Genomic DNA, 24,080 nt, shown 5'->3' with positions numbered 1-24,080 from the left:
AGTTGTGCTGAATATTCAATGAAAATTAGGAAGTGGATTGTAGAAATTTTGTTCATGTTGGGCATGATAATGTTGAATCTTTTGGTTGTGGTATGAAATTATTTTGATGAGAGTTGTATGAAATTTATACTTGTGCATGTCCGCCTTTGAAGGACTGCCTCTTGTTATGTAGTGTAGCCATTGGAACAAAAAAAAATTTGTAATCCATATTTGTTTTCAATTGAATCTTGCAATTTTGACTTTGATTTGGTTATAACTTTAAGATGTGGTGTGTGAAGGTCGGAATACAGAATAGTTGATCTTCTTGATGTATGAAGAATGATTCCCAACTGAACAATTCCACAAAAATCAGGTTGAGCTCGAAATCTCCACATGAAGTGAACTTATTAATGGGCAACATTTCTTTTAGCATATTACAATCAAAACACAAACAGAAGTACACAACCAAACATTAACAAGAGACGAAGAAAAACAAACACCCCACCCTAAAACCCAAATCAAGGCCTTGGAAAACCTTGCTCTGTAAGGTGGACAGGAATGGGGAACAGTTGACACAACATACAGGTCCCAATCAAAGATGAGTGTATATCATCTTGTTATTTTCTTGTAGTACTACTACCACTGTTGTATCAAATACTTTTATCGGCCATTCATGAGCTTACAATGGGTTCTACTTTGAGTGACGGATGAAGTTGGCTCCACCATTGGACAAAGGTGGACTTCTCCAGTAACACATCCCTCCCGACCACCTCAGAACTGATCCACCGTCCTACATCTTCCTGTAGTTTCAAAACCCTATTCCTTATCTCCTTGTCGTTGACCTCTACTTGGTTACTACTATCTTTGCGTAAGTCCTCCATCTCAGCCCAAAAGCAGGACTCCCCACAGGAACCTTTCTGCAAATTTTGTTGATGCTCAAACCATCTCTGTGTGTATTTGTAACGCTTTGGCCTGCCCCCTTTCATATAGGGTCCACTCTCTTCCTTCTTTCCATGTCTATAGAAGTTAGCAATATCAAGAGGCTCAACAACTCGACGGAACCTGGTTCCTTGTTCTATCCAATAATTTTGGCCCTCAAATTCATCAGGAAGCTCGAACTTTTTCAGCTTTTCAATGATCTCATCCCATAGACCAGCTAGCACCAGCCTCTTCTTGTTAGCATGAAAGTCTCTCTCGGTGTCCTGGATCTTGAAGGCGTCGTAATATCCCACTTGCTGCTCATTGAAGGCTCGGTGCTCTTCCAGTCCTTTAATTGCTTCATCAATCTCAGTATCTACCATCTTTGACTGAAAATAATTCTGGTTTTTCTATTTTTGCTTCTCTGACTCTGCCGCAGTGTGAAGGCACAATCTAGCTCTTGCGCTCTGCAATCTCACAAGCAATGACACCAAAGCACATTATAGACACTGGAAACCAATTTGTTTCAATTAGAATAATGATGTCTGCAGTGTTCAAAGTACCCATAAACACACTCATACACACACATTGGGGACTAAGATTGAAAAGAAAGATAGAACTTACGAGGCCAAGGTCATTCAAGGCACCATCGAGCTTTTCTAGCTGATCAACATAAACCACATCTTGCATGTCTAAGCTACCATCACCTCGCAACTCATTTTCATACCCCAAATGCTCTTCTAAGCATCTACGGGCAATCGCTGCTGCTTCAGCTTCACAGCTTAACTGACAAGAGTAGTACAAGAGCTGCAACACAGCTTCAGGGTTTTTCAAGACAACCAGTTTTCCATTCCCAGTGCAAAAAACGTAAGTCCCAAAAGGTCTGTAAGGGCTTAGCTTTGGCTTAATGAAGTTTGTAACGGTTTCCTGTAACAGGTTTGTACTCCCCATTAGATTACAAGCAGCATGGCTTGCAAGGGATGATGCATTTGTCATCACATTTACATAGAAACGTGAGGCCTCAGGTTCTGTTACAATGATTTCATTTGCGAAGTGTTCAAAGAATCGGAGGATTTTCTCAAATTGTTCTTTGCCTATGGATGAGAGAGGAGCAAGCAAAATCCGAGGGACAATGTCATATCTCATGACAAAATGTACAAAGTATTGAGACCATTTCTCTCGCCTAAGAGCATGGGAAAGAATATGGTCACCAATAAGGGGAGATCCGAAAGTCACACAGAAGGCTGTTTCGCTGCCGGGTTTTAGGTACATCTCCAAGAACCAGATTGTGGCAAGCACAGCAATTGGGCCACCCGCAGAGTGTCCTGTAAATATTATATGCTTGTTTTGGTTCATAGCCTTTTGCACCTGAGAAAAGTACAAATGAATGACAACATTATATGATCCCTTCCCCTTCAAATTCTATAGGAGACAAAGACCTGCTTGGTCATGCTATGAAAACTGATCTTAATCGTTTATAGTCTCTACTGCTACAAGTTGATGGTGACCAAGCTGAGTTATGAACTTATGATGTTGATTATGAGCTTTCCTGGCATGGCAAATTTCAAAAGTAGAAAGTGACTGAAAATTTCTAATCAACATACCTCACGTTCAAACTCGGGATTCTCCAATACACGTTGAAATTTTTGCAGGAAGGCTTGGTTTACAGTTGCATCTTCATCATTACCAATACTTCTCATAGAACGAAAGAATGCAAGTTTGGTCTTTGTTTCTCCAAAAGCTTTTCCTGGAGAATACCAATCATCCACAGACCATGATCCCCGAAAGCTGATGAAAACAGCATCGGATGAGCCATTCTCCACATAAAAGGGCAGCTTCTCTGGGGACTTTTGAGCCTTCAAGGACTCATAGCAACTTTTCTTGATAAGCTCCTCACCGATTCCTATGTTCTCTCCAAGCCTTTTAGTAGCCATTTTCTCTGAATTCTTGTGTTTTTGGTGAGTTTCTGGTTCAGATGCTTTGCATTGGCACTTGCTTTAAAGTAAGCTTGAAGGGGGTGGGTGGCTGGGAAAATTAACAAGATTCCCTCGACTATAAAAAGTATAAACAAGCATAGACTTGGCCTTGTATGACCTGTAAATCTACTTGGCTTGGGGTCAACTACGTCTTCTAGGAACTTTCCTAACGTGGTCAATTTATTTTCTCTGAATTCCTGTTTTTTGTTGAGTTTCTTGGAAGATGAGCCTTATGGTCATTTGCCATTGAACAAGATTTTACTTGACCTTGGTTGACCTGTAAATTACTTGACTTGGGGTCAACTACACCCTCTAGGTACTTTCCTAACTGATCGAAATAATTCTATCAAGGGTTTCAGATTTCACATAGAAAATATTGCTGGTACTGTTGAATAAGAGTGCTCTATTATTAGCGTAGTACTGTTGTTTTATCTTTGTTGTTTCAAGGTCATGAAACCTTTGTAAATAATATTATTGTTGTTTGCTTTAGCAATAGTAATGTCGTTTTGTCTTTGTTATTTCCAGGTCTTTTCCTTTCACTTACTATGACTCCTCCTACTTGTTGGTTGCCTTGTAGATTTGGAGATTTGTTACGAAATTGAGCTAGGATGACCATGAAGTAGACCTATACTTTTACTTTGTTGACTGGTGAACCCAATTGTGCCTTATTTCCCATGATTCTCTAATTAATTAAAGCAAATAATAGTAATGGTATAGGAAGTCATTTTTTATGAATGAACTATGTGTCTTCTTGCCATTTGGGTAGCATCTTTTGCTCAGATTGCTACTTTCCTCTTTGTGAGACTCGATTGATTCCTGTGTAGCATGATAAGTCTCCTTTTAAGGCATGAAGGTCTTATACTTCGGTCACTTTGCATTAAGTACTAGTTATCATCCCTTAGTCCTTGTCCACAGAGCGGAAAAAGAATAATAAAAGAACCAATCTGTTCTGTAAAAATATACTGCTGTTTTAGTCTTTTAGAGATTGTCTGCTTAATAGCAGACATTCTGTACTCGTAAGATCAAAGCTCAAGTACGCTGACAATTCAGGAACTTCGACTTTAGTAAGATCAAAGAATTTCAAGCCAAAAATCCACAAAAAATAGGTTGGAGAAATGCATGAATTTATTAATGCGCAGCATTCTTTTCTTGGACAATTACGATCAAAACTACATCAAGCAAAACACACAAACACTAGCCAGAGAAAAACAAAACATCCCACCCCAAACCCAAATCAAGAAATTGGAAAACTAGGGTAGTCCTTGCTCTGTCCTCTTCTCTCATGCAATACCACTGTTGTATTGAAGACTTCCTCGGTCATTCATGAGTCCTACAATGGATTCTGATTTGAGCTGCTGAGGGAGTGCCATCCACCATTTGACAAAGGTGGACTCATCCAATAACACATCCTTGGCAAGCTCCCCATCACGAATCCATTGTCCTACTTCTCGCTGTACTTTCAAAACTCTATCCCTTATCATGTCAACTTCTGCATTGTTACCAGTATGTTTGTGTAGTTCCTCCACCTCAGCCCAAAAGCAGGATTCCCCACAGGAACCTGTCGGCAATTTTAGGTCATGCTCACGCCATCTTTGTGTGTATTTGTAACGCCTTGGCCTGCCCCTTGTCAAATAGGGTCCAGTGTCTTCATTCTTTGAATGCCTATAGTAGTTGGCAATGTCAAGAGGCTCAACAAGGCGGCGGAACTTGGTTCCTCGTTCTATCCACTCTTCTCGGCTCTCAAATCCATCAGGAAGCTCATATCTTTTCAGCATTTCAATGATCTCATCCCATATACCTGCTAGCACCAGCCTGCTCACATTAGCTTTGAAGTCTCTCTGGTCTTTTTGAACCTTGAAGGCGTTGTAATATCCCAATTGGTGCTCATACATGGCTCGGTAGTTTTCTAATCCTTTAATCCCTTCCATGATCTCTCCCACCTTTGAATCAATCTGATCCTGGTTTCGCAGTTTTTGCTGCTCTAACTCCCCTGCTGCACGTAGGCACAATCTTGCTCTTGCGCTCTGAAATCTCATAAGGAAGATGTCAGAACACGTAACACAAAATTGAAGAAAAATTAAAACAATGATGCCCTCAATGTTCAAAGTACACATGTGTGTGTGTGTGTGTCTGTATGTATAAATTAGGGAGTAAGAAATTAAAAGAAAAATGGAACTTACAAGGCCAAGGTCATTCAAGGCACCATCTGAGGCTAGAGGAAGCTCTTCTAATTTATTAAGATAAACCACATCTTGCATGTCTAAGCTACCTTCAGTACTAAGCAATTCATTTTCATAGCCCAAATGCTCTTTTAAGCATCTATGGGCAACCACTGCCCCTTCTGCTGCAGAGCTTAACTGACAAGAGTAGAACAAGAGTTGCAACACAGCCTCTGGGTTTTTCAAGACAACAAGTTTTCCATTCCCAGTGCAAAAAATGTAAGTCCCAAAAGGTCTGTAAGGACTTAGCTTAATAAAGTTTGTCACAGTTTCAAGTAATAGATTTGTACTCCCCATTAGTTTACAGGCAGCATGGCTTGCAAGAGATGATGCATTCCTCATCACATTTGTATAAAAATGAAAGGCCTCTGGCTCTGTTCCAATGAATTGACTTGCAAAGTGGGGAGACTTTGGATTAAAGAATCGGAGGATTTTCTCAAATTGCTCTTTTCCTATAGATGAGAGAGGAGCAAGCAAAATCCGAGGGACAATGTCATATCTCAAGACAAAATGTATGAAGTAGCAAGACCAATTCTCCCTCCTAAGAGCATGAGAAAGAATATGGTCACCGATAAGGGGAGATCCGAAAGTCACACAGAAGGCTGTTCCACTGGCGGCTTTTAGGTACTTCTCCAAGAACCAGATTGTGGCAAGCACAGCAATTGGGCCACCTGCAGAGTGTCCAGTAAATATTATACGCTTGTTTTGGTTCATAGCCACTTGCACCTGAGAAAAATGCAAATAAATGATAACATTATATGCATTGAAAAATAGTAGACAATACTTCCATGATCTATGCTAGGAGAATATAATCTTAATCTTTTATAGTCTACTGATGCAAACCATCACAAGGGATCCATGATTTGCAATGAACTCTTCTAAGAAGATGCTCTATTGTGTGATATAACTAAGTGATTTTATTTTATTTCAAGGGTTGACTATCTGTCTGACCCTTTTTCTGCAATTCAGTTTTAACATATGCCTCAAATTCTACTACAAACATATGTGCTTGACACACACATAGGCCTACTGTAAGTCTGTAACACAAAAAGCACTAACACAACTGATAGCACTTCATGGGTAAACCGGTCTAAAATTGTACTAGTTGATGATGACCAAATTGAGCTATGACGTTGATAGTGGGCTTCCCTGACACAGAAAATTTCAAAAGTAAAAATTGACTGAAAATTTTTAAACAACATACCTCATGTTCAAACTTGGAATTCTGCAAGACAAGCTCAAATTTTTGCAGAAAGGCTTGGTTTAAAGCTGCAACTTCATCATTTCCTATACTTCTCATAGAACTAAAAGGATTGATCTTTGTTTCTCCAAAAGATTTTTCTCCAGAAAACCAACCATCCACAGACCAAGATCCTGGAAAGCTGAAAACAACATCGGATGGACCATTCTCCACATAAAACAGCTCATTTGGGGAGTTTTGAGCCTTCAAGGACAGATAGCAACTTTTCTTGATAAGCTCCTCACTGATTCCTAAGCTCTCTCCAAGCCTTTCAGAACCCATTTCTCTGAATTCTTGCTTTGGTGATTTTCTGCTTCAGATGCTTGGCTCTGGCTCACGCTTTGAAGGCAGCTTGAAGATGGTGGGTCTACGAGAAAATTCAAAAGATACCCCTTGACTTGTGTGGTCTTGGGTGTGGATGGTGAGCCTTATTGTCATTGGACAAGTGTTGACTTCACCTGCGTTTTAAAGCTACTTGACCTGTAAGTCAAGTACATCTTCTAGGAAATTTCCTAACTTGGTTAGCTTACTATAGCAAGAGCAAATGCTTGTTTTTCTTTGTTGTTTCAGAGTCTTTCCTGACCCAGTGACCCTCTCTATCAATTCTTCTTCTTTTTGACTTTGTGTAATGGTGTTAAAGTAAACTTCACTTATTACATCAATTATTAAGAATGATTGTAATAACTACATTACTTGCTATATAATATGGTAATAACTACATTACCTGCTACATTTTTTTGGCTGGGGTATCCCTCTAACACTTGTACCTTCTTTTTTATTTTTTATGAAGTATAAAAAGAAATTTAAAAAATTGTAGAGAAGGCCAGTAATGGCTTCTCTCATCATTATAAAATTGTTAGGTATGAATCGGTCCAAAAAATAAATTGTTGGGTAAGAACATTCCATGCGAATCAATGGCAGATTGTCTCCCATGACCAAAACTGGAAGTGGTCCACTGGGCCACTTCAGCCCACTTGTAAATGGGCCGGACCGGTTCATAATGTCCTGTGATTCATTCTAAGACCCATGGACCTACTTCAGTAGCTGTTTGCCCACATCTAGTAATCAGTAATCACCTTTCTAATCCAACCCCATTTGGAATCTGGTATTTGCTTTCCATTTGGTTGATGATAAAATGTAGGAAAGTAAAAAAACTCAAAAGAAGCATAATATATAGTTCTAGAAAATTGTATTAAAATGAACTTCAGAAGTCATCTTCTGATTCACTGGAAGATGTCCAAGACATATCTGAAACAAAATGTGAATGAAAGTTCTGTAAATTCTTTGGTGTTATGTTTGAAGGTGACAGTGGAGGTGATGATCCTACAGTCGTTGTAGAACTCTTCTTCTGAAGCTTTCTTGAAATTTCTGCACAAACAAGATCAACCATGTCAAGAAAATCTTTGACAATAACAAACAGTTGAAGGGGTTGTGCTCCTTTGTCTTTCAAAGCTCCTGCTTGGTAATACTTGGTTGTTCTCTTCACAACTTCCATAACCCTTGTTTGCTCTTCTCTCACCACCTTAAGCTCCTCTTCACATTGCTCTAAGAACCCTTTCATTTCTCTTGCAAACCCACCTCTCTCAGTACTGCCACAGTTTGTCAAAAATCTTCGAACTTCGGCTACATGGGAACTGAGAGTGGAGCTCATATTGATCAAGCTTTCATATTCTATGGTAGCTGCTTTCTTAACATTAGATAATTCAATACTTAGGCCTTCTAACTTTGATAACCCTTGTATTAGGTATTCTCTTCTTCTCTCTTCTGCTGTCAGATGATCTGGATTTTGTATACTAATTTGGCTTCTACCTTCTGATTGAGCTACTTGTTCAAGCACAAAGTGGAGTAGAGTGGTCTTTCCATCAGTGCTTTTGATATCAGATAGCTTCAGAAGAGCACTAAGATTGAACCCTTGTGCATTGCCTCTAGTAGTTCCAGCATTCATTCTATTACCTGCTTTGAGAATGGCTTCAAGAAGTTTTAGGAATAGCCCACGAGCCCTTAGCTCCTTGCACCCCATTTCAAGTGTTTGCAAGGACTCCTTAAGGTGAAGGACTTCAGGATCATAGTTTGCTCTGAAAAGCATTGCATTGAAACGAGTGAATGCAGAAGGAACAGCCTTGAGGATGTGGTAGAGGAAGGACTCAGCATCTGCAAGCTTGTTTGGGTTGCCATTGAATTGGAGGATTTTGGCTTCTTCTTCTTGGGTTGGGGAGATTTTGGTCAGTTTTTCAAGGGTATCAACACCAAGTCCTTGCCCATCAAGAAGGGCATGTATGATCTCTTTGCGAGAGATTGCGAGAGATCTTAGCACGATTGTTGTGTTCTGGGACTTTCGGGGATCTAAGATGAAAACTTGAGCTGTTGGGACAGAGTTAGGCTTGTTCAAAGCTGATAAGTGGTTATTTCTTTCAGAGGATTGGTTCTTTATGGTGGCATATCCAAACAAATTTTCCATAAGCTCATCATCAAATCTGAGTAGCACATAAAAAGTTGTCTAAGTTATGGCCATGACATAATCAGAGAAAAGACTACAAAAACTATAATGTAATATATGTGTTGAGACTTGATTACCTGAATGATCCATCATTGATTTGATCCCAGACCATTGAATGATCAATAGCAGCCATAACCTTGTCCCAGTGCAATGGCTTCAGCTTTGTTTGCCCAACACTGGTTGCTTTTGAGCTCTCCCCTGTTGAAGCCTCTGCCCTACTCTTGTTGCTTGCTTTGCCTATGGGTGCAGGTGGGGGTTTTCGGTATAAAACTGAACCACCAGGCTTAGGAGGTGGAGGATTCCTTTTCACCATTATAGGCAGTGGAGGCAGAGGTGGTGGCGGAGGAGGTGGTGATGGTGGTGGTGGTGCAGATGTATCCTTTGCTGGTTGGGTTGGTGGAGGAGGTAGTGATTCTAGAGCTTGCTTTTCCACTACCCTTTGTGAAGTTGTTCTAAGTAGAGGCCCGGGAGGTAGAATAGGAGTTCTATGTTGCAGCTGTGGCAATGAAACTACAAATTCCGGAGTTGGTTTTGCCAATTTATGAGGATTGATCAAATCAGATGGCTCGGGGAGCACTGGAGCATCTTTGGGCTTAGGCATATTAGGCCTCTCTCCTTTAGTATCCACCCTCTTTTCTTCTTCATCTTCTTCATAACTGGGATTAATCACTACCTTTGGAAAATTAGTTTGAACGTGTCCAACTTCTAGTTTCCTCAAATATATTACATCCATCCCATTCTCATCAACAATCAACCCTTTCACATTTCCACCACATTGCCTCAAGTCTTCTCGATTCATCATAACTTGTTCTCGACGAAAACTTCCATTAACTTTGCCTTTTGTATGGCGGCGAGCAACGAAAAATCTGTACAAGAAGAAGAGGATTCCTGCAATGACAAGAGTGGTTGCAGCTGTGGCTGCAATAATCTTAGCAAGCACTATTCCATTTGATGATGGCATTGATGGAGTTATCCCTTGAGAGACCACAGAATTATCTGGAGAGGAACTCTTTGCAATCTTCCTGAAGAAGTAAAAGGAACAGCTTCTCAGAAGAGCAGTAAGATGACAAGTGCTTGGAACCCAAAAGAACCAAACAAAGGGTTTGTTAAGTGTCTTTTGAGTTCTTTGGAAACTGAGTAACTCCAATTCCTGGTTTTTTGGTGTTGGTTGCTGACAGTTTCAATGAGGGTTGTTGGTTTGTTGTCAGAAAATTACTACAATGACCTTGTTGGGAAAGTGTACTACTTGAAGAGATTGTATTGTAGCCTTGTAGGTTTGTCATTTTGAAATGGGTGCATAGAGCATTGGCAGATGGTGGGTGTGAGGTTTATGTTAGCCGTCCTTGATTTCCAGTATTGTAGATTACGCCAAATGCAAGTAATTGGAGGTGTTGTTGAAATTGTTAAATTGGACTCATACTGCAAAACTCCCACTCCAGCTGTTGAATATTAGAGTTTGTTGGCATCATAAATGATTCATCTTTTTTGTTTGATGAATTAATAAATGAGTGAATGCTAGTTATTTAATGGTTCCAATGCTCATTGTTGAGTAGGATATGCATGATACTAGCAATTGGCATGCCATCCAGGTATTCTCTTATAATAATAGAAAGGAATTCACAATATGTCCTATTCGTTATTAACAAAGTTAAAGAGTCTGATAATGAAGAAAAATTCCAAGGTCATCCATGGCCCACCATCCCAAGGACTTGCCCGCAAGAAGCCACATGGCTCTCTACGTGTGTATGTAGGGCCACTTAAGTCAAACACGTGAGCAACTCATATTAAGTGGCATGAGAGTTAGGTAATATGTAGTACGTGTAGCCACTCGACCTAACATGTGAGAATCTGTTTCTGATAGCACGAAGGAAATTGAAACATCTAACTCAAATTCAATCTGAAAGCTATATTTTTCCAAACACTTCACATTCTAACACTTTCTATAGTCAAAATAGAAAGGAAATCTATTTGGGAGATTTTCCCATATCAAAAATACAAGTTGAAAGCTATTTGACATGGTGATTAATCCCAACTGATCATTTAGGTCAAGTTACAGACAATCCAACACATGTCAATATGTCATGTGTTTAAGATTTAATGTTGGAATATCAAAAATTCAGAATACACACACTTTTAACTGTGGTCTAGCACTTCATAATGACCTGTGTCGGGTTCAGATGGGGAGATTGTGATCATGTGGTCCCTGAAAAAAAGAAAGAGCATAGGAGAAAAAAACTAGAGGGAATCTTATTTGGGCCCATATAATCTAGTGAAGCTAATGATTTACAGGGTCAACATCTCCTTGCTGATCTTTAAAGCAAAAAAAAAAAAAACAGATTGCTGAGCTTCCAGATTGTACATTCAGCTCAAATCTTCTAGGTGGGGGGATCATGGCGACATAGCCCATTACCAAATTTTGGCCCCACAGCAAGATTTAGAAGCCACTGCATATAACACAGCACGTGAAATGATTCCAAACAAGAGTAAAATGACATAAAATCAGATAATGAATGGTTGACAATAAGATCCCACAATACCACAAAGGAATAAGATCATTAGGGACAAAGAAAAAAATATTCCCTCAAATATTTGGGATTTCATTGATCATAATGAGATTTCACTCTGCAACATCAACAAAAAGTTGAAGCAAAAAACTTTTGCCCCAGCAAAAAACCTTTACCCCCTTCTTTTTCCTGGTCCTAGTGAAAGTTTCATGTTAGCATTTACATATGGCAGTGGAAGAAACAAAGATGGCAGGCAGCAGGAATCTCTAAACTTGAAAATGGGGACAGTGTATGAATGTGAAAGTTACAAAACCCTAATGGCAGACAGTATTAATCTCTGTTGTGCAATCTCGGTCTCTTTGTGGAACATACAGGCGAGGGCGATGATGGTGATGAAGATGTTAACTGAGATGATGCTGCTAGATTGCAAGCAAACGATGATGGCAGTTGCGGTAAAGGCGAGGGTAATGATGGACTGTAGTCAGCTTGAAGTGGTCTCTTGTGAATCTTCTTCTCTACAGTTTCTTTTCTTTCTCCTCCCATCATGAAATTTTTCAAGCGGTTCACATCTGATAGTTTTACTGGCTTCACTATAAACTCCTCTGCACCTTCCTCCAAACACCTGTTAACCAGTATTAAAAAATAATCTGTTAGCAAGCTTTCCTAGAGATACATAATTTAATTGGCCATCAGCACCAAAAAGATAAAAAAAACAAAATTTACAACTCAACAGCAATCATTTTAGCCCTTTGCTGATGAAAGATGATGAAACCTAGAGGCATGATTCATCATTGTGGAAACTGTTTGATGCATTCAAAATTTAGGATAGTAAAGTAATTCTTCAATTTAAGCCACAGGGCATATGGTACAAAAGCTACCTCCTAAAGTCAATGATCAAAGTTTCTCATAAAAAATTGAAAAAAAGAAGAGCCACTGATCAAAATTGAATACAATATGCTTTAGATATGGTAAAAGTTGAGCAGGGCAAGGCAATAATCAAGACAATATCTTTTACAGTATAATATCATGCCAATGGAATCTGAACATAACAGATTGCCTATTATTTCTAAGACTCATGAAGGGGTTAGCTGATTTTAGTCATAAAAGAGCAGTCAAAAGATGATTAAATAATAAAGCGATTGGTTGAACATGAGTATTTTATGGTCTTAGGGGCAGTGATAATTGATGAATACTTGGAAAATTATTAAAACAATAAAAGAAAGATATATTCATTGTCAGAAAATATTATTATTATTGAACAACCCATGGGAGGACTGAAGACTTATTCTATACGATTTGAGTGATCCCCCCCAAGGATCCGAGAGGAAAATGATCATTACATTATTTTCATGTGATATGTCTACAAATCTTTAATTATTGAGGCAAAACACAAATAACAGTGATTCATCAAAAAAATAAATAAAGCCAAAGATATTGCAAACTAATTCCAATGAGGTAAAATGAAATCTGGATCATAGTAATGTTCAGCTTGTGATTTCATTCATATGAAAACAAAAAATCATATTTGGGTCTATAACTACCATCAAATTCAACAGATATAGATTCTTCTTGACAAAGTAGGCATATATTTTAAATACCAAATCTCCTATGTTTGTATGGATCATTCAGAATTATAATACTTATGGCTTAAGATTTACAAACAAATCAAAGTACCAACAAAACATAAAACAGGCATGCTTAGTCCAAGAATATACCTATCAATGCGAGTAAGGATGTTCTCCGACGACATGATTACCACCGGAACTTCTCTAAAAGCCGATGATTCCTGTTCAAATGAAAATTACACAATGAATCTCTAAGTTATAGCCATGACCATGGTTATGATCATTGATCAAAAGTTCCCTAATATTGGAGTTCAATTATGGATTATCTGTTCTAAGCCTTAATAATTATTAAGAAGAAAAAGATTTAAAGGGCTAACCTTGATCTTCTTCAGCAATTCATATCCTGTCATCCCAGGCATTGAGTAGTCTGTTATTATAAGATTCACCTTCATACCCTGCAACCACATCAACTCAAACGTCAAAAACCACCCTAAACTTAAAAAAGAAGCTTCCTTTTCCATTTGGTTTCTGACAAAAATGTAATTTTTTCTTAAAAAAAATATTGGACTTCAACATAGCAATCAACAAACTGTAACAAAATTGTCCGTTACTTTCCCTCCCATTTTCTCAGAAACAAAACAGAGTCCATGCGCAAAACAAGAAGCAAATTTTCTTACATCGAAACCAACTGAGCTCTTCTCTCCATCCAAACCCAGATACTGCAGAGCTCTCGTCCCACTATCCACAGCCGTCACTGCAAAATACAGTTCATACCATCTTCAGTAACCAATCAAAAACGCCATTTCCAAAAAAGAATAGCAAAAACCGTCAGAGAGGCATGCATATATACCTTTACAGGAAGATATCTTAAGCAACCGCTCAATGACCTTCCGGTCCACGTGGCTATCATCCACAGCAAGAACATGCAGCTCCCGTGAACCCATCTGCGAATCATCAGAAAGCTCGAATTTTTCCGACAAATTCCGCCGGAAAACCTCGCCGGCCGTCGCCATTGACCTTGTAGAGAAGTGTAGAGGCCTATTTAGCCCGTCACCTGAAATGGGTCGGTGAGAAAATAGCAAAGAAGAGAGAGGAGCAGTGTGTTTGAAGCGTTTGTGATGTGAGGGACTAGCAGAAAGGCCTTCAACTCTTTATAGTGCAGTGTACGAAATGGGTAAAAGAGATTGGGTAGCTTTTGCTTTAAATAGGCAAAAGGCTAAAGCTGAGATTCTGAGGATCCAATATATCTGTGAGATTTTGTTTTCTCTTTGCAAATCTAGCAGAGAGGATTATACCACCCAACTTGTCTGTTGTCCTGTCAATCCTTATTTATTGGTAAACTTGCAAGTAAAATGGTCTCTGTCACCACTGTCACAAAACGTATGCCTTCTCTTTGTATTGTAATTTGTAATTTTGTATCGTGGGGTTACCTTACATTGACTTGGCTACAGTCTTAACCATACAGCTTCTCGATTGAATAAAACTATTTCAAGTTTTCAACCACCAACCATCTTGTATACGAGTAATTTTTAGTTACACTATACACTGTCTCAGATAGTATTACTAATACAACTATATTATAATACTTATATAGTTATATGTTTAATAATATTATACACAAAAATATAAATGTGTGTTCTCTTATTTATATATAAGACAGACATGTAGATTGATAACACTAAATAAGTGAATTTTATCTTTATTAAAAATATAATATATAAGATAATCAATTAAGATAGTTTAAATAATAATATTTTTTTCGATTTTATGAATTATTTTATAATACATGCATGTATTGTTATGCAATTTTTATTCCCACTCAAATTTAATTCTACTTGTATATGAAAAATATTACCAATTCACCACTCTTTTACATTATTATAGTGACTATATTACACTAGAGGGACCCCAATTTCATATTAAACATTCAGTCTTTCTTCTCTTCCATCTTCCATACATGTGTGCTGAATCCAATGTCTCTTTTCTCATGCACTTGGTATATTTCAATCCTGCCTAAAATGTATCCTGTGGATGTGGGCCCATGCCTAGAGACAGACAATAAATAGTTTTTACTATAATTATGGCAATTTAATTTGACTTTAAGTCCTGTTTTTGTTTTCAACTTTGAAGATTCAAATCTAGTTGGTCCATGAGAAAATCTTGAATAATATCTTTGCCAAATTTTCCATCAAACTTTCTTGATAAAATCTTTGGAAACTGCCTAAAACCCCTGTTTTTTTTTTCAACTCTATCACATCAAATAGAACTCATGAACAATAATATTGTAGGACCGACCTATATAAGAAATTAAGAAGATAGTTGGAAACAATGTTGAACAAAAAGTTAGGTTCTCTATAACATCTTCCTATACTTTTTGGTTATGATATAAGCCATTAATTGATCTCTAAAAGCATTGTCAGATCCATACAAGATCTTGATGAGGTAATTTGATTAGTGAGATGGCATTGGCTGGCTATATATAATTAATGACTAATATTATTGGATCATCTAATCATGAAAAAATTATTGAGTGTAACCAATACATCAACACATGGTGTAACCAATCTAACATGTAAGGCTATTATTGAACGATATATTTATATTAATAGCATTCACCCATATTATGACACGTTGGATTAGTTACACAATTTGACGGTGTATCAGTTACACATAATAATTACTTTTAACTATGGTCTCCTCCATATAGTAAGCATTTAATGGCTTTATTATACTTTACTTAGTCCCTAATTTATAACACCCATTTACAGAGAAATCTTTGTTGCCGCACCCACCCTTAATCAAACACACCAACAGCACCCAATAATAAGCCTACTAATAATTTAGGCTTATTAATGACATTAATTTACATGTATGCCATTAGAACCCAACCATTACCGCATCCAAGCAAGTCCACAAGACAGCTGGAAGCCCAACCCCAAACCTTCTGACGTGCGCTGACGCGCGCTGACGCATGCTGACACGTGCTGACGTCACTGTAACTGAATTTTGGTGAAACTGTTTTTTTTTTTTTTTTTCTGGAATTGAAGTTTTTGTACTAAAACTCAATATTCAGTTACACTGAAACTGAATTTCAGAAATTCAGTTACACTGAAACTGAATTTCAGAAATTCAGTTACACTAAATTGAAGAATTTGGTTATAAATTCACTTACTGAAACTGAATTAAGTGATGAAACAATTACACCTTGACTAAAATACAATTACACCTTAATTAAAAAACAATTACACCTTTACTAAAACAATTACACTTCACTAAAACAGATACACCTTTACTGAATTTCGTTTCACTAAAAAGAACACAGCAACCTTAGAAAAAAACAACAACAATACAACAAGCCATTGAGATGAGAGGAGTAGCCAATAATACAACGTCGTCCGATCACCTCACGTGCGACGAGTACACGACAGTCGCCACTGCCTCGATTTGTTTCTACCTGCAAATTTGATTCATCATATTTCAGAACCATAATTTCATTCAAAATTCATTTAAAGCAAATGTTTCACGAACTGAAATTGTTTTACGAACTGAAACTGTTTAATTTCAATACAATTCCTATCATTTCAAGTTTTTAATGATTCTACATGACTTAACAATGAACCTATACAATGCAAATTAATTTAGCCGTGTGGTGAAGGCATGCAATGCAAATTAATTAAAGACGTACAAATGAAAAACAATGAAAAGAAAGTGCTAGGCTAGCTTGATCGACCAATTTCAAGCTTTCGTGACTTTGAATATAAATGAAACTGATTAGCAATTGAACGCACCAATTAAACTTCTGAATAAGCAAACTCATCAAATGAAGTCAATTAAACCCAAAAGAAAAGAAAAATGAAGCCAATCTGATCGATTTGGGGTTTTCCGATTCATTAACAATTGCACCAAACCAAATACATAGAACTGAACAGCACAACGAAGAGAAGAAGATGGGTACCTGACTCGACGGAAATGGCTGTCGGAAAATAGAGAACGCCGGCGAGAATGTCGCTGGCTTCTCTCCTTCGAAACGGCGAGCATAGGGGTCGTCAATATCTTCTGATGGCACCAGTGGACTCGGGACGACGAGAGGAAGCCATCCATGGTGGTCCGGCACCTTGTCGTCGCCGGAATCGGTGGATCGCCGGCGAGGGAGCTCGGGTCTGCCTAGACCCGATCTGGTGTCGACGTTTGGTTTCGCGGAGAGTGGAGGGCAGGGAGAGGAAGAGGGAGGAGAGGTGAGCGTGATGGGACTAGTATCGCCGGCAACCGTCGCCATGCGCCGGTGACAGGGGCGGCGAAGGTGAGTTCTTGCTGGCAGGGGAGAGACGCGAGAGAGAGAGAGAGAGAGAGAGAGAGAGAGAGAGAGAGAGAGAGAGAGAGAGAGAGAGAGAGAGAGTGAAAATGATAAATGAAATTTCAGATCTGATTTTCAATAGCCAAGGGTTATAATCGGAATTTTCAAAATAGAGGGGGTCAAATCTAGCTGGATATAGGTTGATTAGGGGGTTTTGAGAGAGGTTAAGTTTATAATAGGGGGTTTTGGGAGATGTTGATTTAGGGTGGGGGTTATGAGAGAACCTAGCTCTAAATTGGGGGTTTTAAATAGTTTACATTACTTTACTCACCTGAATTTTGAGCTCGATTTCACTTCACCACATAAAATAAAAATTGTGTTAATTTACCACATAAATTAAAAATTTATTGCAATGTACCACCTTAAGCTCATTTTATCTAACTTTGTATAAAAAATAAAGGTATTTTAGTCTTTTTAAGTAAGTTTTTTCTTATATATACAAAAAACAAAGTAGGTTTTCTCTTGTTAAAAAGTGGGTAAAGTGTAAAAAAAAGTCAATTTTTTTTAACATATATAAGAAAACTGAAAAGACTATAGACACCTTTACTTTTAACAAAAATTTAGATAAAATGAGTTAGAGTTGGTATATTGTAACAAATTTGTAATTTAGGTAGTAAATTGGTACAATTTTTTTTAAGCGGTGAAGTAAAATCGAGCTCAAATTTCAAGTGAGTAAAAAACTTACATTTAATCAAAAAAATGCAACAGTCATCCATTTAAATGAGATTAAATATTAGGTAAAGTAATGAATGTTTTGATATTTTAAAGCCCTTTCCTTTTTCCATTCATGAAAGCTTCAACTGTTACCAATAATGCAGCACTACTACTATATGATTCTTTCATTATATAATCTAATGGAAAGTTGGTAATGGTAGTTGGTGCCTTGGTGGTGCTTGAAATCTGGTCAGATCAGATACCCAAGCTCATTGATATAATCTGGAAGTGGCATAATTAACCAATAGAAGTAAGAAACAAAAGTAAAGGCAATTTCCTATGATACATAATAATATAATGCACAAATCAAATTCATTAGAATTAAATCACAAAGGGAAATGCAAATCCAATAAGATCCTAGCTTATTCCCATAAAAAAGAAAAGGTAAAAAAGAACATATAAATTAGCTTGACATGACCTGTATAAAGTTGAAATGGGTTCAACTTCCCTTGCTCATGGTCATTCAATTTTAGTCTGCAATCTGAGACACTACCAGGCTACTACCAACTTTCTTTTTTAATTTTGACCAGAGGTCAAGAAGATGAAGTCAAATATTAAATTACATGAAAGAAAGAAAGGCTTCAATGTTTTTTATTTTCTTTTTATTTGTTTGTTTTGGGTTTTGTTGGAATTGAAGGAATCGATGATTACATTCATTTATTCCCAGTCCCAGTCAGTCGACTCAGTCCCACACCGGCGGCGTCAAAAGGGGAAAGCCGACCTTTGGGTGACGGTGAGTGTCCCGAAATATGATCAACTTTCGTACGGACACCATATCTTGCATGATCCGTTTTATGGGGCCCACTCCCATACAGGGAGAGATAGCTGTCCACTGTGAGTTCCTCCATTTGCGTGAAGGATCAGATCTTAAATAAGTCTATTAATTAATTAGTTTATTAAATTTATAATTCTGGCTTCCAATCCATTTGTGATTTGCCAGTCACTTCGGAATTTGCGCTTTGATCTCCTGCCGATCATCTTTGGATTCCACAGCCACCATAATTGCATCCAAATCCAAATATTCTTCACAGGATAATAACCATGGTGCAAATCGAGAAAAACGTGTATACTCACACTATGGTAATATTTTCCTTTATGTTAATTATGTGATTATTTATTATAAAAAAATGATATATACCTTCGTTATATGAAAAATTTTCTCAATAACATTAAGTGATTAATAATAATAATGATATCATTGTTATGCCAATATTAAGATAGTGTTATTAAGCGGCTTATTATACAATCATTCCAATGTTTCACAAATCTTGTTTAAATGTAATATTTTAAAGTTAAAAAGTAACTGCATGACATATGAATTTGTATTATAAAATTTGTTGTATTATTAGTAATGGCTCGGCATAGTTTATTGAGTGCTTGGGGACGGTGGCGGGGTATGTAGAGGGCTTGAAGCTTTCAACTCTTTTAGGCCAAATTACACATATAGTTCATATAATCTTCGCAATTTTTTACTTTGGTATATGTAGTTTTAATTTTTAAAAAATAAGGCTTATAGTTTATTTCGCTTGCAATTAACCATATTTATTCAATTTGATCAACAGAGTGAATAAAAAGATGATGCTGCTTACATGTGATAATCACTAACAATCATTTTGAAATGTCAATTTACCCCTACACATGATTATCATATGCAAATTACGACATCTTTTTGTTTGCTAAGTTGATACAATTGACAAATAAAATTAATTACAAGTTAAAGTAAACTACAAATATTTTATCGCCAAAATTTAAACTATAAGGATTAAAGTGAAAAATTAAAAAACTACAAAGATTGTAGGTGAAATTTAGCTTCTTTTATATATTTTTTACTTTCCTTTTAGTTTATAGGTTTGAAATTGGAAGTTTATTTTTTTGTTCAATTGAAATTGGAAGTTTAAAACAAAAAGTTTAGAGCTTGGTGCCTAAAGAGCATGCATGGGTGTCCATAAAATCCACCTACTAGCTGACTTTAATGGGCCCTAAACCCAACCTATGTCTTTGTAATTGGGCTCGAGAACCCTAGCGGCGTATCCAATGGGCCATACCAGTGGTGGGATTTTTGAACCGCTAAACGACAAATCGACTATTCCGACCGACTTTGGTTTGTTAGTTTTTGTTGTTTTCGGTGGAAGATCGGTTTCGGTTGGCAAACCGAACTGTTCCGGCAAAATCAATGTCTAAAGAAGTGTGCATGCCACCCCCCTCGAACCACCAAAATACCCGAACCACATCGCCTGTCGACACCAACCGACACCAAGAAGTCAGTGATCGACTACCTCTAGCTCGGCGGAGGTCCTGTTTTGTGGCCTCCGACCTTTGTCGGTTCTCGTGGATCGGTTCGGTTACCTACCGTATGCCACCCCGCCATAGGTTCCAAAAAGTCCAACAAACTAAATTTGTCCAGAAGCGACGTCGTTTATTACAACCGGCAAAAGACCCGCTTCAGCCTAAATAAACCGTCACTCTAAGCCAGCGCGCGTTCCAGATTGTTGAGCTCGACGAAGATGGAGGAAGCAAAAGCCGCGGCATACTACGACGAGCTGACTCGGCGCGGCGAAGGAGCCGCCCGATTCAAACAAGGGTTGGGGTTCTCTTCAGCAAACCCAGATTCCGAAAATGCCCCTGCACGCGGCTCAGCGCTGCCTTACTCATCTTCATCTTCATTCATGAGCAAGTTCGTCAAGGCCTCCAGCCCAAGCAAGGAGTCGGGGCTCCAGAAACAGGTCCGAATCGAGTCCATCCAGAACAAGCTCAAGAGGAAGAAGCCCGACCCGGCCGGAGAAGAAGAAGAAGAAGAAGAAGAAAAACGACCACCTAGGGTTTCAGAGAGAGATAGGCATGCCAGTAGGAAGCGGAGTAGGAGCAGAGAGAGGCATTCGAGGCGGCGAAGTAGGAGCAGAGAGAGATACAGGGATAGGGATAGAGATAGAGATAGAGAGAGAAGGAAGAGGAGGAGTAGGTCTCGGAGCGATTCGGATGGAGACAGAAGACGAAGAGGGAGGAGTAGAAGTCGCAGTCGGTCGCCTCGGAGAAAGGATCGAAGGAGTCGGAGCTCGTCCCCGAGAGAGAGGGGTTTGGAGAAGAGCAAAGGTAAAGTGGAAAAGGAGAGGAATGGTGGTCCTGATTATTCGAAGTTGATTCAAGGCTACGATACGATGGTATGTTTGTATTGGTAACTGCAATTGACTTGTTGTGGTTCATAATTCATGCCAGGAGTTAATTCAGGTCTTTATTAATCTTAGTTATTTGAGACATTGAATTCTTAGGTGGTAGAATTACTTTGCATCAACCTGTGGGAGTGTGAATGAGGAATTTTTAGATAAATTTTGTGACCCAAATGAGCATTATTCATTGATATAGAACCATCACCAGCTACCAAGAAAGCTGCGGTTTTAATGCCAAATGTGCATTCTTTCTTCTATTTTCATTTTCTTTTGGTGGGGAAAGGGTGATTTAGATGAACTGTGAAGTCCATTCTATCTTCATCATGGTTATATTTTGCAGCCTAGTTGAACTGTGTGCAACTCTTTGTTATTTTTATTTAATAACACGGTGTATCATGTGATTTCGACATACTAGAGTTGGGCAGACTCTGTGTGTATGTGTCCATCTGTGTGTTTTAGCTGTAATTTGTCAAGTATGATAACAAGCTGTCCTTCTGTTATGAACAGTCACCAGCTGAGAGAGTCAAAGCGAAGATGAAACTTCAACTTGCTGAAACAGGTGAATTATTTGATGCTATAGTGGACTATGTGTTCGCACTCATTAATCTTTAATTTTGAATTTACTTGGAGCTGTGCAAAATAATCATTGTGTTATAATCTTAAATGCAGCTAAGAAGGATACAACAAAAGGTGGCTCTGGTTGGGAAAGATTTGAGTTCAACAAAGATGCACCGCTTGATGATGAAGAAATTGAAGGTTAAACATATATAACCACACTGTTTTTTAGAAAGTAAAGATTGAATTCTGTTATTTGCATTATTTCTCCCAATAGTTCTGTCCTTTGTAGCTTTGGTCTATTTGTTATGTTTATTTTTTTAATTTTTTGCGGGATCTATCACAATCATTTTTTAAGTTAAAAGTTAAGACTTAGCCCATTATAAGAAATTTTTGTGGCTTTCCACAACTTTTGTTCTCTCAGTAAGTTGGCTAATCATCTTTATACTCAAAAATAAGTGAGAAAATCAGTATTTGTTTGCAGCCATAGAATGTTACATTTTGTTCCATTAATGTCCATAATCCAAGCATAAAATAAGCATTGTACAGACATCTGCTTACTTTCTTGTCTTTTGTTTTTTTAAATTTTTTTTCGTCTGATACTTGTCTCTCTTCTGAGTATATCATATCTTTTGCCAAACTTTCATGTTTGCACTCCAATTGCTGTATATCCTTACATAATAATTTAAATTTTATTGTTATGTATGTCATATTAATTATCCTAGATTAGAAATCTAATTTTAGTTGTCAATTAGCAGAGCATTGGGTCAATCAATTATCTTAGGTTAGTTTGAGAAAGAGAGGCATCATTAGGTTGCTCATCCTTGACTGAAGACTTGATAATCAATTCTACTGCCATGCTGGTCTATGTAAATTGTATTGTAAATATGTAACTCATAAATTATCTTGGCCTCCTCTGACTAGAGCAAAGTGAGCTGATTGTGAATGTTCACCTTCTTTATAGTTGCTGAAGATGATGCAGCATTAGTCAAGAAGATTGGTCGAAGCTTCCGGTTTTCTGCAGTTGAGGTACGTCTCTCTGCTCATTTGAGTTCCAGTTTAATGTTCATACATCTTTCGTGTAGAAATCTGGTTTGTTGAGAGGTAAGTGAAAATTCCATAGTTTCTGATGTTACTCATTCAATGCCATCGTGTAGACAAAAAGGGAGGAGCAGATCAAAGCTGCTCATGATGAGGCCATGTTCGGTGCATCAGATAATCCACCATCCATTATGATAGATAGTGAGGCTGAGACAGAGAACGATATAAAGGACAGCAAAGAAAGTGACTCTACAAGCCTCTTGAGTGATACAGTAAGTTAAATATTGTTTGTTTCTAAGCAAAAGAGAGAAATATTGTTTTGTTTGGGGCTGTAGATGAAATTTGAAGTGATTGTTGTCATGGTTGTAGGTACTTGCTAAAAAACAAGGCTCATGGCGTGATCGTATACGTACCAAAAATAATTGACATGGATGACTTGGGGTGGATGCCATGATAACCAGATTTGAAGTCATAAACAAGCTGATGGTTGGGGTCAGAAGCTGTGACCAAAGGAGGTGGACATGGATATCTGCATGTGAAATACTGTTAAGTTGCGAGGTGGACATGAACTTGCGAGGTGGAGGCATCGACCATGGAGATACAGTTAAGTTAGCAGGAAGAGGCTTCTACCTCCAATGAAATTGCACAAGGCCAAGAATTTTCATTGCCATATCATTCATGCTCAATGATTCTTCTGTTCAAAATCTGCACTTAGAGATTCCAAAAGTGCTGGCTCCTTAGTAGATGTTTTGTTTCTCATTATATCATTTGGCTTGTCTGGTCCGAGCTAAAAAAGCTCAAATATGTTGCTCTGTATTTTGTCCAAGAAAGCAGTGGAATTGTAGTTTTATGGAGTCAGACCACCGATTATACATATATTATATTTTTACATTCTACTACCAAGTTCTGCACAATTCTTTGCGAGGTTACTATTTATGTCTCTGTTGAAGATTTGAATCCTCGATCGCCATTAGCCCCTAAGATGAGAGATCAAAGCAAATAGTGACTAAACTGTGCACGTTAATTCAAGTGGCAAAAACGACTTCCCGGGGCAGGTTAGCCTTGTTCGAGTTTCGATGATTACTATTATAATAAAATTTGCAAATACATTAGCAAGTGAGTCGTTGTAGTATAGTGGTAAGTATTCCCGCCTGTCACGCGGGTGACCCGGGTTCGATCCCCGGCAACGGCGCTCACAGTTTTTGAATAATGGGATTGTTTTCTTTCCTTTTTGTCAATTCTTGTAACGGGGTCTCGAGAAGCTCAATTCAGTTGCGTGTCGCCGCGTGATTGGCTGAATGGCCCTGCGAATATGACGCATGCCCACCCAAAACAGCCAATCAAATTTAAGTAT

At 38.1% G+C, this 24,080-nt stretch overlaps 4 protein-coding genes, 1 non-coding gene and 1 pseudogene across 6 annotated transcripts; 2 read left to right on the top strand and 4 right to left on the bottom strand.

Annotated features, from left to right (window-relative positions):
- Window positions 1–310: 310 nt before the first annotated feature.
- LOC147274847 (protein EDS1L-like) lies at window positions 311–2,849 on the bottom strand (annotated as a pseudogene). The gene is made up of 3 exons (XR_015124248.1): window positions 2,502–2,849; window positions 1,522–2,265; window positions 311–1,364 (listed from the first exon to the last, which is right to left on the bottom strand). The product of XR_015124248.1 is annotated as a protein EDS1L-like (transcript).
- Window positions 2,850–3,980: 1,131 nt separating this feature from the next.
- Window positions 3,981–6,814, bottom strand: LOC147274846 (protein EDS1L-like). The gene is made up of 3 exons (XM_086227976.1): window positions 6,297–6,814; window positions 5,054–5,818; window positions 3,981–4,897 (listed from the first exon to the last, which is right to left on the bottom strand). Exons 1-3 carry the CDS (start codon window positions 6,612–6,614, stop codon window positions 4,154–4,156), a joined length of 1,827 nt encoding a protein of 608 aa, XP_086084102.1. The 5' UTR covers window positions 6,615–6,814; the 3' UTR covers window positions 3,981–4,153.
- Window positions 6,815–7,536: 722 nt separating this feature from the next.
- LOC147274845 (formin-like protein 4) lies at window positions 7,537–9,790 on the bottom strand. The gene is made up of 2 exons (XM_086255913.1): window positions 8,907–9,790; window positions 7,537–8,806 (listed from the first exon to the last, which is right to left on the bottom strand). Exons 1-2 carry the CDS (start codon window positions 9,788–9,790, stop codon window positions 7,537–7,539), a joined length of 2,154 nt encoding a protein of 717 aa, XP_086112039.1.
- A 1,573-nt stretch (window positions 9,791–11,363) lies between these two features.
- Window positions 11,364–14,112, bottom strand: RR5 (response regulator 5). Its single transcript, XM_086255915.1, has 5 exons — window positions 13,749–14,112; window positions 13,576–13,652; window positions 13,276–13,353; window positions 13,049–13,119; window positions 11,364–11,955 (listed from the first exon to the last, which is right to left on the bottom strand). The coding sequence occupies exons 1-5, from the start codon at window positions 13,909–13,911 to the stop codon at window positions 11,664–11,666; spliced, it is 681 nt and encodes a 226-aa protein (XP_086112041.1). The 5' UTR covers window positions 13,912–14,112; the 3' UTR covers window positions 11,364–11,663.
- A 6,318-nt stretch (window positions 14,113–20,430) lies between these two features.
- On the top strand, window positions 20,431–23,620 carry LOC147274843 (serine/arginine-rich splicing factor). Its single transcript, XM_086255914.1, has 6 exons — window positions 20,431–21,124; window positions 21,638–21,689; window positions 21,800–21,886; window positions 22,650–22,714; window positions 22,843–22,998; window positions 23,096–23,620. Exons 1-6 carry the CDS (start codon window positions 20,471–20,473, stop codon window positions 23,150–23,152), a joined length of 1,071 nt encoding a protein of 356 aa, XP_086112040.1. The 5' UTR covers window positions 20,431–20,470; the 3' UTR covers window positions 23,153–23,620.
- A 226-nt stretch (window positions 23,621–23,846) lies between these two features.
- TRNAD-GUC (transfer RNA aspartic acid (anticodon GUC)) lies at window positions 23,847–23,918 on the top strand. Its single transcript has one exon. It is a non-coding gene; the product is annotated as a tRNA-Asp (tRNA).
- The last annotated feature ends 162 nt before the right edge of the window (window positions 23,919–24,080 follow it).

This window comes from Dryas octopetala, chromosome 9 (genome assembly GCF_963921425.1).
Source record: "Dryas octopetala chromosome 9, drDryOcto1.1, whole genome shotgun sequence".
NCBI classification, from domain to species: domain Eukaryota; kingdom Viridiplantae; phylum Streptophyta; class Magnoliopsida; order Rosales; family Rosaceae; genus Dryas; species Dryas octopetala.
This window is presented reverse-complemented; position numbering and strand designations above follow the sequence as displayed.